This window comes from Chelonia mydas, chromosome 1 (genome assembly GCF_015237465.2).
Source record: "Chelonia mydas isolate rCheMyd1 chromosome 1, rCheMyd1.pri.v2, whole genome shotgun sequence".
In the NCBI taxonomy this organism is placed as follows: domain Eukaryota; kingdom Metazoa; phylum Chordata; order Testudines; family Cheloniidae; genus Chelonia; species Chelonia mydas.
The window spans coordinates 44,138,965-44,154,149 of NC_057849.1; the positions used below are offsets into that span (position 1 = coordinate 44,138,965).

The 15,185-nt window shown below is 41.4% G+C and overlaps 1 protein-coding gene across 3 annotated transcripts in view; it reads left to right on the forward strand.

Moving 5' to 3' along the window:
- The window catches only part of CDK8 (cyclin dependent kinase 8), a 195,545-nt gene that overhangs the window by 158,450 nt on the left and 21,910 nt on the right, over positions 1–15,185 (forward strand). For all 3 annotated transcript variants that reach the window (XM_027821593.3, XM_007059100.4, XM_027821595.3), the window contains 3 exons: positions 5,557–5,700; positions 8,520–8,589; positions 10,083–10,155. In XM_027821593.3, coding sequence (XP_027677394.1) covers positions 5,557–5,700; positions 8,520–8,589; positions 10,083–10,155 — 287 coding nt within the window. The remainder of the gene's footprint in view (positions 1–5,556; positions 5,701–8,519; positions 8,590–10,082; positions 10,156–15,185) is intronic.

The window sequence follows — 15,185 nt, forward strand, 5'->3', positions numbered from 1 at the left end:
GGTTGTATAGACCATCATAATCAGTACGGGCAAGTGGGTGTTAGAGATTGTTTCAACAGGATACTCCATCCACTTTACCTCCCTCCCTGTATATGACCCCTTTCCCTGTGCCTCTTCAGGTACCCCTCTCACAAGCACCTTTTGCAACAGGAAATTGACAATCCCCTAAATCTGGGTGCTATAGAACCAGTTCCCATGCAACCCAGAGGGAAGGCATTTTATTCTAGGTACTTCCTGGCTCCAAAAAAAGAGAGGTGGTTGAGACCTATTATAGATCTAAGATTACTCAACAGATTGAAAAGATTCAGAGGTTCAAAATGGTAACACTTGCAGAAGTAATTCCATCACTGAACCAAGGGGATTGGTTTTTGGCTTTCAACCTTGAAGATGCTTACTTCCATATAGCGATCCCCTAGCACAGAAGTTTACTACACTTCACTCTGGGTCAAGAGCACTTTCAATACATGGTGTTCCCGTTCGACCTCTGGTCTGCGCCTAGAGTGTTCTCGAAAGTTTTTTCTGTGGTAATGGCTCATCTTCGCAGACGAAGAACTGTGATTTTCCCCCTACCTTGACGATTGCCTGTTCAAAGAGCGGTCTTTTAACAGTGCTTCTACGGCCACTCAGAGGGCCATAGATCTGTTTCTCAGACTGGGACTGCAATTAAACATCCAAAAGTCCACCTTAACTCTGGTGCAAACTCTGGAGTTCATAGGCGCTTGCCTCGATTCAGTAACAGCCAATGCATTCCTCCCTTCACACAGGTTGATAATCGTAACCAATTTAGGCACTACAGTCCAAGTCAGCCCTCAAATATCAGCCAGAAACTATCTCCAGTTATTGGGACATATGGCAGCTGGCATCTTGGTAATAAAACATGCAAGACTTCACATGCACTGCCTCCAAGGGCTGGCTCAGAACTGTTGATTCATCAAGCAAACAATTCTCCATGCCTTTGGCAGGAGAAAAAACAATCAACTAGTGGAAGAACCCACATAATGTTTGTTAATGGATCCCCTTTGCTCAGCCATCTCCAACATCAGTAATAACAACGGATTCACCCCTACTGGGACGAGGAGCTCACCTAGACGCTCACACTATTCAAGGCAGGTGGTCTCCTCTCCAGTTCACCCTTCACATCAACTTGCTGGAACTCAAAGCCATCAGAAATGCCTGTATCCATTTCCTCCTGCTGACCAGGGCAAATGCCTAAAGATCATGATGGACAATATGTCATGCATGTTTTACATAAACTGTCAAGGGGGAGCAAGATGGTCTTCCTTTTGCACCAAATTGGCGCATATGAAACTAAATCAACATTTCAGCAGCTTACCTTCTGGGCGAACAAAACAATACAGTGGATGCTCTCAGCAGACACTTCTCGTAAGATCATGAATGGGAGATAGATCCCACTATACTCAACCGCATATTTTAGTGTTGGGGTGTCCCACAGATAGACCTGTTCTCCCCAGCCAAGAACAAGAAGCTCTTGAGGAAGTCTGGATCACCGCTCCCTGGGAGATGCCTTTCTCCTTTGTTACAGTCCAAGCCTTCTGTATGCATTTTCCCCGACTTCCTTGATATCCAAGGTGCTGTTCAAGATAAGGAAAGCCAAAGTTATTCTCTTTGTTCAGACATGGTCAAGACAAACATGGTTTCCTTACCTGTATCAGCTCACTGCTTGTCAATTGATCACTCTCCAGACTGTCCCCCATCTTCTCTCTCAGGACACTGGTCAAATCCATCACCCCAACCTTGGGGTTCTTTTGCTCAAGGCATGGCTGCTAGATCAGGGGAAGGCAAACTACGGCCTGTGTCCTGGATCCGGCCCGTCAGGGCTTTCAATCCGGCCTGCGAGATTGCCAGTCCCATGGTGCAGTGAGGCTAAGGCAGGCTCCCTGCCTGTCCTGGCCCCACGCCACTCCCAGAAGTGGCCGGCACCATGTCTCTGCAGCCCCTGGGGGAAAGGGGAGCAGTGGGCTTTGTGCGTGGCCCTTGCCTCCAGGCACCGCCTCCTGCAGCTCCCATTGGCCAGGAATGGGGAACCGCGGCCAATGGGAGCTTTGGGGGTGGTACCCACAGGCAAGGACAGTGCACGACGGAGCCACCTGTCTGACCCCACCCCCAGGAGCCACTGCCGGATATATTGGCACTTCCGGGAGCAGCATGGGGCCAGGGCAGGCAGGGAGCCTGCCTTAGCCCTGCTGCGCGCGACTGCCACCCCAGAGCCACTCGAGGTAAGTGGTGCCGAGCCAGAGCCCGCACCCCGAACTCCTCCAGAACCCCATGTCCCAGCCCCCTGCCTTGAGCCCCCTGCTACACTGCTCCTGCACCCCAATCCCTTTCCCTGAGCCCTCAACCCTCTCCCTTGCTTCACCCCTCCTGCTCCGCAACCCTCTGCTCTGAGCCCCCTCCTGCACTCCGCACCCCCTCCTGCCCCCCAACCCCCTGCCCCAGCCCTACATTCATGACCCTGCATACAATGTCCCCACCCAGATGTGGCCCTCGGGCCAAAAAGTTAGCCCACCTCTGTGCTAGATGGTTTGCAGGGTTAGAAACAACCCATTCTGAGGATGTAAAGAGAGTGCTGTTACATAGCAGGAAACAATCTACTTGTGACGCATATACTCAAAAGTGGATGAGATTCAAACACTGGTGTGACATAAAAACATCTTTCACCTACATCCTCTCTATCATTTGTATTAGATTACATCTTAGAACTAAAAATGACAGGATTATCTTTAAACTCCATAAACATGCATTTGGCAGCTATTGTGGCCTTCCATCATATAGTCGAGGGTTTTTCTGTCTTTGTTTATTCTACAATGAGGAAGTTTCTCAAGGGACTGGACAACATCTTACCACTAATCAGATGCCCTACACTGGCATGGTATCTCAACTTGGTACTCAGATGTCTTACAAGGCCTCCCTTTGAACCTTTAGCCACCTGCTCCCTTCTGCCTTGTCTATGAAAACTGCCTTTAGTAGACATTATTTTGCTCTAAGAGTGGGTGAAATAGGGGCTAAAATGACATACCCCACCGCCACAACCTTCTTTAAGAATAATATCACACTGCGACTGTATCCCAAATTCCTGACAACGGTATCTTTGGACTTCCACATAAATCAACCTATCCACCTTCCAGTTTTCTTCCCTAAGCCACATTGGGATAAACGAGATGAAACATTACATACACTTGATGTCAGGAGTGCATTAGCTTTTTACTTAGACAAGACTAAGCCCTTTAGGAAATCTCACAGATTATTTCTCTCCATTGCAGACAGAATGAAGGAATCTCCAATTTCCAAGCAAAGACTCTCTAGATGGCTATCTGGCTGCATTACCTCCTGCTATCAGTCTCATGATCTTCAACCTACCTCTAAAGTATTAAGTCATTCCATGAGATCCCTCTCTATAGGCTTTCTTAAGAACGTTCCCAGTCACAGAAATATGTAGAGGTGTGACTTGAACATTCATTCATTCATTTGCTGAACCCTGTACAGTCACACATGCCTAGGTTTCTCATGCCATATTTGGTTCTACTGTTCTACTTTCAATCTTTAACTTGACTCCGAAGCCCCAGCCCTCCGTAGACGGTACTGCTCAATAGTCACCTAGAGTGAAGCACACAAAGGGGCACTACTCAAAGAAGAAGAGAAGGAGACTCACCCTGTGTAATAACTGTGGTTCTTCGAGATGTATCCCCCTGTGGGTGCTCCACTACCTGCCCTCCTCCTCTCTGCTTCGGAGTTCTTTACAACCCGCTTTGTGGTAGAGAAGGAACTGAGGGAGGTTTGCCTATGCAACTCTACATAGCCTCGTGCCTGGGCTGAATGGACACTGCTACCTAAAATCTGCAATCTGAGGCACATGGGGCAAAAGTGCACCTAGAGTGGAGAACCCATAGGGACACACATTTCAAAGAACTATAGTTACTGCACATGGTGAGTGACCTTTTCTTCTTTCACTAGTGCATTTTAATCATTCTGTGAAACACATGGATATTGTCCTATATGTCAATAAAACACCCATTGCTGGACCAGCCTCTCACCCTCCCCACTTGCGGGGTCCAGTCTGAGCCCAAACATCGACACTGCAATTTTATAGTACTGCAGCCCAAGCCCTGTGAGCCAGGCCAGTCACAGATGTTTTATTGCAGTGTAGATGTACCTTAAGACACTTGTGCATAAATTATTGCTCCTGTAAAGCATTATCTTATACCTCACCATTGTGTAATTCCAATAGAAAATGTTAATTATTTTACAGCCTTTTTAAGTTGAACACTTAAAAAAAAATTTCCACCATTACTGCCACCTTTTTCACCAAGAATATTCTCACCATTAAATACATTTTTTAACCTATCAACCTCTTCTCTTTTTCTCTAAACCTTTGCTTGTCATCCTATTGTTACCTCCTTCTGTAGCAATGTATCAGCTCTTTATTTTCTGCTCACAGCACATGGAGCTGCAGAGAAACTCATGGGCTTTAGCGCATAACTTTTTCAATATAGATAAAAACTCCATTTTGTGTGAACGTTGAATGGTGGAATTACGCTGTGTACATCATTTGGTTCAAGCTTGTTCATTACCTTTTATTACCTGTTCATTACCTTGTTCATTACCTCATTCAAGATGCTGCTGAGCACAATGGTGTACTAGTTAGATATCTTATAAATGCACACTATAGAAAATGCGATCTAGAAAATGCGATGTGTCTATAGAATTTACAAACTAAGGCACATCAGTAGGTTTAAAAGTTTTTCCTAAACACATATTGATTTTGGAAAGTATCTTAAATATGTATATAAACAGTACATGTATGTATATACTGTTAATTTTAATGCTCTTGAAAGGGGCAATGTGACATGACATTCTAATAGTGGTTAAAAGGGGGATTGTTCCTTATTTATGTCATGTTTTTCAGTTTGGGAGTTTGGGAGATGAAGTTTTGAAAGTGAGTTATCTCCGAGCTTTTGTAGGGAAAAGTCAACATTTTTCCTTATGAAAATTTCTTTTGAACACATACCTTTTTGGGAATTTATTAGTATCCAGGAGCACCTATGGGCCTCTGAAGTTTTGAAATGTAAAAAAGGCAAAGGGCAGGGGAAAGGGATACAACATAAAAGTGAAGTGGCGAAGGTGAAAAGTGATAAAATCAAGATTTGATTTGTTTATTTAGTTAAGATTTATAGACCATTCCCCAGTAGGCTCCCAATTTAGTTATTAGTCAACTAACTTCTAGTCCCAGTGAGTAGTAGTTGCAAACTTTTAAGCTATTGTGTGCTTTCTCAGCTCTCATCATAAAAAATTACTATGCATTCTTGAAAATGAATTACTTACTGTGCTGTACACAAATGATTGCAGCCTAAAGGTAAAATTAGAAGTGTTTCAATCTTACAATAGAAATCTCTAGTTCCACTTGAATATTGACATTCAGGAGCCTTATTTCTTAGAATTTATAAGATATTTGAGAATTATACTTCTACCTGACAAAGATCTGTGTTTTCTTTTGGAAAAATCCATTTGATTTTATTTCTTTTCTCCTTTTTAAAAAAGATATTTGGGCGATAGGGTGTATATTTGCAGAGCTGCTAACATCAGAGCCAATATTCCACTGTCGACAAGAGGACATCAAAACTAGTAATCCTTATCACCATGACCAGCTGGACAGAATATTCAATGTAATGGGATTTCCTGCAGGTACATATTGTGTTTTTTTTTAATTACTGCTGTTCAAACCAAGATACGTGTGTTTGAAATTGTTGCCATCTTTGCATATGAAGGTTGCAGCTGATCAAAGCAATAAAGCTGTTCAAATATGATCTTTGTTTCATGAAATGCAAATTCAAGACTGAGTCTAAACATAATGCTGCTACCAAGTGGAATTTTGTATTACTACTACTACTGATAGGATTGACTTTGTAACATCTGTGTGTATATTCAGTATTTTACCATATTTAAAAGGATTGAATTTTCTTACAGGGAAATAAAAACATGAGCAGTATTTCTGCGTGTCTCCTCCGTGTTGTATCTTAGATACTTTAAACTTTGCAGAGGACTGACAGATATAGGCAAAAAGTATTGCACCCCACTGGTAAATCTTTAGCAAATGTTTAATTATTGTAAAAATTAATGATTTTTCATTTTCAGTTTTCTGTTGTGGCAGAAAATATACTAGTGTGTCTTGATTTGGAAAAACTGCTTTAGTTTAACCAGAAAACTGAGGGTCAGGCCTAAGCCCAGACCCAAAGCAAATTCCAAACAGCGAGCCTCTTGCTATGCCTTCCCCTCAACCCCTGGTAATACCTTGTTTAGATGCCCCTGAACATCTGTTGGGTTAATGGGATGTCTTTTGGTGTTTATGTGGCTACTGGTGTGTTGTCAAAATGATAGAGGTCTTATTTTAATATTTGATCCCTCTCTCCTCATTGTGTGTGTTCCCTCCTCATCCAGAGTCCATTCAACAGGCTTCTACTAATAGTCTTGTTCTTCCACCACCTTGTTAGACTCTCCTCATTGGCTTCCTGTCTCTTATTACAAGAAGTTCAAACTCTTTGTCCCCACTGTCATATTCACCCCCTAGTCACTCTTCTTTTTTTTTTCCGAACACTTCATTTCCATTTCCCACTCTTGGCTTCATGCCTTCCATCATGCTACTCCCAACTTGTGGAACAATCTTTCTTTCCCCATCTATCTAGTGTGCCTTCTCTTTCCTCCTTCAAAAAAATCTCCTTAAAGCTGATATCTTTAAGCAATCCGTTCTTCTCTCACTACTAAACTATTTTTTTTCGTCTTTATCTTGCTTTATTTAGACTCTAAACTCTTTTGGTGCAGAGATTCTTTGTTTGTGAAGTTCTGTGTAAATATATAGTACTGTATTAATGTTTTGTAATAAGTTTGGATTGGATTGTGTGAAAGTTGATCTTGGTTTGAAGGTCCCCATTTCTTACCCAAGAATATATTTGTTTATCATTTTATTACTTTAAAACCTTTTCTTGTATCATTTGCCATTATAAAACCATTAATCTGGTGCAAAAGCCAGACAAATATGAGAGGGAGGAAAAGGAAATACAAACAAAATACAAAGCAGGAAACAATTAGATAAATTCCCTCCGTAGTTGTTTCTAGATTTTTATTGACCTCATCTTCTATCCAGATGGACCAACAAAGTCCTCAGTTTTTCAGGTTGATGTCGATTCTCTGTCATTAATGCCATGCAATCATAAACAGTTGTAAAGTTCAGCAGCTTGTAAAGTTCCAGGAGTACAAACCTAAATTATACAGATGGGTAGATTTTTCAAATACATAGCTACAGGAGACTGTCATACAGTCTCTAGGCCAGAAACATGATTCTTTATCTGCAGGAAAATGGAAAATGCCATCCCAGAGAACAGGAAAAAACTTAGAAGAAAAAGAAGCTACCAACTTGGAGCTTTGGGATTGACTATATGCTTAAAAATTATTTACAAAGTGAAAGATACATCACAAACTTCAGGGTCACATTAAAATAGTTTTAAGTTATTTGATTTTTTTTTGCCTTATATATTAATAAATTGAGAAATAGGTTCCTTATACATAGTCTGTGCTTGATATATCTTAAAAATTGCTAACATATATCCTTTAATTACAGCATGTGTCTGGGATAGAATTGGCTAAAACTTTTATATTTGTTGAAGGGAGGGTGCAGCTATAGTGGCTCCTGCAGATTATGGGTAATGCCATCCCAAGCACCCCAATGGCAAAACAGATGACGCAGAACCACTGCACTAAGCCATCAGGAACTTGGGGCAGTTAGAACAGGAAAGGCTGAGAGGAGGAAATGATACAGCTACTGATTTCCTTTTGGGTTCTCTGATATGGTGGTTGTGATTGATCTTGGTGGGTTTGACTTGGTGTGAATCACTTCTCCAAGGCAACTTTTTAGGAGGAGTGGAATATACTGCATCTTTGGGCCTCATTGTCCATCTTAGTGAGCAATGAAGGTAGTTCCTGTGGGTTTGGACTGACTCAAGCTGGCTTGTCAGTGTGTCTTTGTGACTTAGTCTTCCTGTTAGATCAAATTTGTCACCCTGATACAAACTCCTTAAAAAATAAAAGAACCTTAATCAAAATCTTGTATTGCTATTTTCTCAACTACCTTAAGGTCAGTATCATCTTTAAATAAATGAATGAAACCTGATCTGGGAGGATGCTAATTGGAACATGATCAATTCCTGCTGGCATGTTAGTTTCATGTGAAATCTTGTACATAGTTTAGCAACTATTATTGCAGTTGGGGGTGGTATTTAAGGTTCTTAAATTGAGGAGTTAATTGGCACATTGTCAGAACCTCTTCCATTATTGTCCATTATGAAGAGATATTGAGGGCATTCAAGGAATGTAGAGACTAGGACAAAGTCAGGTTAGGTATGTGGGAAGAGAAAAATAAGATTTCATAAAAAGAAATTTTGAATTATGTCTTTTCCTCTATATACAAAAGAAGGCATATGAGAAAGTACTAATGCATGTTGATCTTGCAGATAAAGATTGGGAGGACATAAAAAAGATGCCTGAACATTCAACATTAATGAAAGATTTCAGAAGAAACACGTAAGTTAAAGTTTTGCTGAGCTTTTTAGAGAGATTAGTTGTCTATTTCATCTTAATTATAATTACCTTATTTAAAAATACTTTGCTGTAGTAGGCACCATCTTATAACCATATGGTAAAGGATGAATATGAAATTATTATGGCTTAGATGATGGAGGAAATACGTAATTATATTTAAATGAAATTCCTTAAATACTAGGATGCTTAAAACTCAGTGTACTGTGGCTGTTCAAGTGTGGAAAATGTTAGAAGCCAGATACTGGTTATCCAGAAAGCACTGTTTAGTGAAATGAGAAGTAAAGTGGCAAATGTGAAATTGATGATATATGTGAGCGGAACTGGATGACTCTTGAGGTTGCTAATCACAGCCTTTCATAGATGTTACAACTTCAGATTTGTATCAAATCTATGGTGATGGAAAATTGTTCCTTTGTGATAAATATGTCAAAAGAGTTGGTGGCCTGACTCTACTTCCACACAAACTGTCAGCACAACTGGCAGTCTCAGGCTTGGTCTACACTAACGAGGATCTAAGTTATGCTTGTTAAGTTGCATAAATGATGTAACTGAAGTCGAAGTAGCTTAGATGGACTTACAGTGGTATCTGCACCACACATGCTTTCCCGTCTACATAGCTTCCGCCTCTCGGAGAGATGGAGTAGTGAAGTTGATGGGAGAGCGCTCTGCCATCAATTTATCGCGTCTTCACTAGACTCACTAAATCAATGCCCGCTGGATCGATTGCAGCAGTGCCGATTTAGCCAGTAGTGAAGACAAGCTCTCAGTACATGGGTCAAAGCTAAATAGGGGGTGAAGGCAAGGGGGGGTCTCTTAGAACTGGGTTTAGTCACCTTGACAGAGTAGTTTGGCTTTGTCTGCAGTAGAGAACTGAACTGTTCCTACTTGAACCTGTTGGATAGAAACAATTTAATACAAATGGCTTAATGTGTCCACACTCACCAGGCAGATTCTGACCTGTTGCAGTTTAGCCTTGTGACTGAACTACTATGTTTTAAACAATAGCAGTTGCATTGCCTCTGGGCACCTATTCCAAAAGCAGTGAATTTTGGGAGATTCTGAAAGGCAACCCATTGTATTGTTAGGGCAGTGTTGAAAAGGCTGACTAAATATTTAAGCCCCATGCATGCTGGCACTAAAACAGTACAGACTGATAAAATGATACTTAAACTTGCTGAAAAGGAAGCCTAATCAAAATAGGATTTGAGATGCATGATCATTCAGAGCACATTTGTTTGTGGTCGTTTTGTATGTTTTACAAGCATGCTAGGAGGACAAAAGTGTTATTTCTCTAATGTCAACAAGGAAGCCTCCGCTGCCAGTGCCTGTGCCTTAGCTGTTCAGTGGACAAAAATGGAGCTTTAGTCTCCAGAGCTGTCAGTCAGCATCTTTCATAAGCACTAGGTTAACTTTCTCTAAAAATGCCCAGTACTAACATTGAGATATACAATACTTTTTTATTTATTTTTTTTCAGGTATACCAACTGCAGCCTTATCAAATATATGGAAAAACATAAAGTTAAACCAGATAGTAAGGCATTCCACTTGGTAAGCTTCTGGTAATCATATCAATTGAAAAAGCCACATATATGTTAGCAGTGGTCAAATTTGGGGCTGGGCTGGTGCCAAGTGCTCTTTCACTGAATTTATTCACAGTGCTCCAAACTATTAACATGTATTTTCCGAACTGGAAACACTGCAGAGTACTTCTCATTTATTGCTCCTGACTAAGAGAATAATTGCATGAAGAATTTAAGTGGTTTGGAATTTGAATACAATACATCACAGGTTTTCTATTTTTAATAATCATGGTAAATTTGTGGTTTTATTTTGTTACTGTAGTTCTGTTTTTAATGCACTTTACTGCTTTTTCATTTGTGTGTATTTTAAAAAAGCAATTAAAATCTATTTGTGATACAAAAAATCATTAAATCTAGAAGTTGCATATTAATTTGAACATTTTCCTTATTTAGCATATCAGATATGTACTCTGGGAAATATTGTATTAAACTTTGAAAGTTTAGTTTATCAAATTTAAAGAGCCTGCTTCCTAGAGGCACAACTCTTTTTTAGTGGCTTATTTATAGATACTTCCTAGTAAAATGTTCTTCTCATAAGTTGTGATAGCTGCATACCAAAATGTTTCCTCACTAAAACTCTGATTCAGCAATGTACTTACGCTTTTGTATAACTATAAGGACATAAGTAGTCATATTGCTTAAATAACTTGCTGAATTGGGGACTGATTTTTTTGTGTTGTGTTTTCAAACGGATAGATTGTAGAACTGTTGATACATTGCTTATATTTAAAGAGCATTTAGGCAAATTTAAAAACCTAGACATAAAGTACTGCTGACCTCTGTCAGCAGGTTTAAAGAGAAACAAATCTATCGATTTAACTTGGAGAATTCCAGCATCTTCTTTCCAATATAAAGATATAGATATATACAGGTTTCAGAGTAACAGCCGTGTTAGTCTGTATTCGCAAAAAGAAAAGGAGTACTTGTGGCACCTTAGAGACTAACCAATTTATTTGAGCATAAGCTTTCGTGAGCTATAGCTCACTTCATCGGATGCATACTGTGGAAAGTATAGAAGATCTTTTTATACACACAAAGCATGAAAAAATGGGTGTTTACCACTACAAAAGGTTTTCTCCCACTCTCCTGCTGGTAATAGCTTATCTAAAGTGATCACTCTCCTTACAATGTGTATGATAATCAAGTTGGGCCATTTCCAGCACAAATCCAGGTTTTCTCTCCCCTCCCCCCCCTCTCCCCCCACAAACCCACTCTCCTGTTGGACAGTCTCTACATAAAAGAATAAATGGACAAAAATCAGATGTCAAGAATTATAACATTCATAAACCAGTAGGAGAACACTTCAATCTCTCTGGTCACGCGATTACAGACATGAAAGTTGCGATATTACAACAGAAAAACTTCAAAACCAGACTCCAGCGAGAGACTGTTGAATTGGAATTCATTTGCAAATTTGTTAAACCCTGGATTTGTGCTGGAAATGGCCCACTTTGATTATCATACACGTTGTAAGGAGAGTGATCACTTTAGATAAGCTATTACCAGCAGGAGAGTGGGTTTGTGGGGGTGGGGGGGAGAGAAAACCTGGATTTGTGCTGGAAATGGCCCAACTTGATTATCATACACATTATAAGGAGAGTGAGCACTTTAGATAAGCTATTATCAGCAGGAGAGTGGGGTGGGGGGAGAGAAAACCTTTTGTAGTGGTAAACGCCCATTTTTTCATGCTTTGTGTGTATAAAAAGATCTTCTATACTTTCCACAGTATGCATCCGATGAAGTGAGCTGTAGCTCACGAAAGCTTATGCTCAAATAAATTGGTTAGTCTCTAAGGTGCCACAAGTATTCCTTTTCTTTTTATAGATATATACATCCCCCTCACTCAGCTGGTAGGCAGAGGTGTAGGCAGGCAGCTCTGCGTGCTGTCTCCACCTCCAGGTATCGCCCACGCAGCTCCCATTGGCCGTGGCTCTTGGGAGCCCCCCAGGTGAGCACCGCCCAGAGCCTTTCACACCCTGTCACGTGCCCTAACCCCCTGCCCCCTCCCACACCCAAACTCTGCTGCTGCTGGGGGGGAGAGGGGAGGCACGGAGCCAGGTAGGGAGCCTCCCAATGTCCGCTCTTCCCTCTCCCCCCAGCACCAGCTGCCTGGCCGCGCCTCCACCTAGGAGCTGAGCGAGGGGGATGTTGCCACTTCTGGGGAGTCCCCCAGGTAAGTGCCGCCCACGAGCCCGTCTCACCCTGTCCGGTGCCCCTGCCACCTCCCACACCCAAACTCTGCTGTGGGGGACCCCGCGGGAGCACGAGACTGCCCCAGCAGCGGCCGATGTGCCTGGTGCAGGGGCTACCTGAGCTGCCCCTGAGCCAGGCACATCGACCGCTGTGGAGGTCACGGAAAGTCATGGAATCCATAACAAACTCGCGGCCTTATCTATAAGTAAATAATACACCTCTGACAAGTGCTGTTGGACATGAAGTTTTAAATAGTGAGACGGACAGTACAACATCACTGTTGTACTAGTCTCTGATTATTGTGATTTGAAGTGGGGTTAATTATAGTTTGTAGAATTTGGAGGCCTAAGATACTTCCAATAATTCCAAATGCTTTTGTCTTCCTTTAGAACAGATGCACTGCCTTCTGCCTGCAAGTTTGATTACATTTGACACTACTGTAGGCAAAAGATTTCACTGCTAGCTCTACATAGTAATACAAAATCTTACAGTAGCACAGAATTGCTAGTTAAGAATAACTGACAAATTTCTCTCCCCCCCTTTCCCCCGACATACACCATTTTATCCTAATTCTACAGCATGTAAAGAGGTCACTTTATCAAGTTTTCAGATCTCCATTAGGCAATCTAATAGCAAATCCAATTATGCAAATTTTAGTGTCAATCTTGGTAACTGATTCATACTGATCACTTCAACATTAGGTAATGCACTTATCATATAAACCCAAACTGCTTTTCATTCCTTGCCAGGAGCCAAAAATCCCTACTTTTCCCTACCTAACTGCCAAAATCTCTAGTTTCCTCTTGACAGCTTCTGTAGTACAGTTAAGCATTTCCAGTACAAAATTCTGGACCACTTTGAAAATTAAGATTGAAAATGTATGGGCAGCATAACATAAATTTAATATAAAATTAAATATCACTGGGAATACTGTAGTGATTCTATTATTCATTTTCATATTTAATTCCTAGGGGCACAACTGGAATTAAATCAGTTTTTTAATTTATCTGAAGCTGCTGCATTTCCAGTCTGCTGCAGGGGTCTTCTACAAAATGTAGGTCAAGCTTGCCATGTGGTACAGGTCTTGATAATAAGCACTTTTAATATCCCACACAATAAGACAAGGGGTCACTTTGGTTCAGAGCAAATTAGCTTAATTGAAGAAGGGTGAATGGTCTGGCCAAGTTCGCCTGAAAACTTCTCCTTTGTTTTCCAAATCTTGAAGGTCTTGAGATTCATTTTGCTGTTCAGTGGAGACAGTCAGTCACAAAGTAATCATGGATAGGATGTGCTCACAAAATGTTTTGTATTTGTCCTCCCTCTCCTCCCCGCCATGGTATCACTACAGGGCAGCAGTTGTTAGGATACCTTAACTGTGTATGTCTTACCTCTAATGTTTTTGGATTTCCATCCCAAAAGAAGGGATTAAAACAGGGTGCAAGATCAGGGCTATCCATACTAATTCCACCAGAGCTTTTGGGACAAGCTCCAGAGGGAAGATTGAGTCTGAATATGTTCATGCAATTACACATTGATTTTTCCCTCTTGAAGTTGGTATTTCTTTGGAATTGTTCCCCTGACTCACTCCCCCTTTGTTCCTCTTCAGCTTGATGCATTAAGGTGAGGCGCCCTCTTAGAGACAAAGAACTAGCTTTGGTACCCCTACTCTGACCTTGATCGCAGAGTGTGGTCCTTTATAGTACACAGTGTGGTTGCTGCTCTGTTGCTTGCTTTGGGGGCAAGCCCTCTTTACAGTCTAGCTGTTGGTAAGGATTGATCACCAGAGGGTGAATCCTGCTGTCTAGTTTCTAAACAGCAACTAGTCCCAGTGAGAAGCCTCCATCTGTTATCCCTTCACATTCTATAAGTGGGGGGTTTACCCCACTGAACTCAGCCCTTACCCACTAGTCTTATTTGCAATCTCTTGTTTTGAGGGAACATGGATTGTAAAGGAGTTCAATGAGGTTTATGGTTATTGATTCCAATAAGAATCTTGTTCTTATTTTCAGCTCATGTTAACTTTACTCTTTTGGAATTTAAATGGAATTGTTCTGCCTAATGTTTCATGTGGGCCTAGACATTGGTAGGGTCTCTTCCTGCCACTCCCCCAAAGTCTCTGTCTGATAGATTTGTGGTGATGGAATCTAGCTCTTCAGGTTGAAAGATGCCTTAATTTAATTCCTGTTCCAAAGGGTAAAAGGAAAATTGTCCCGTCAGTTTGTAATAGACATAGCAGAACACTAGAAGACTCAGTCAGTTCCCCAACACAGTCTGCAGCAAACCCATGAAATCAGACTCTATGGGATCCATGAAAATCCTCTGCTCTCTCTGCACCAATCCCCTCCCAGACCTGCTCAAAACTCCTCTTTTTTATTATGCACGTGTTCTTAGGCAAACTCCCCAGTACCCTCAAAGACCCTCTTTTCTCTCTCTCTCAACTAGAGCAGACAAAACACTTGCATAATTTCTTTAAATTTTATTATACTATTTTCTGACATCCTAATGTAATTAGAAAGTATCCCAGAACCCAGAATCTTCTTCGAGTAGTTCCTATGGGTGTTCCACTGTAGGTGTGCTTGCGTTCCTGCACTGCTGATCGGGGAACTTTGGTAGCAGTGTCTGGTAGGCCCACACATGCTCTCTCTTTCCTTGCCACAAGGCTAGTCAGCACATGCGGGCTAACCCCACTGAGTTCCTTTTCGACCGCCCTGGGTAGAGACAGAGCTATTAGCAGTCCATTAACGACTATTATCTCAACCTTACTTTTGTAGCCTAGAGCTTAGTTTTTAGTAGTAGTTGTTGCAG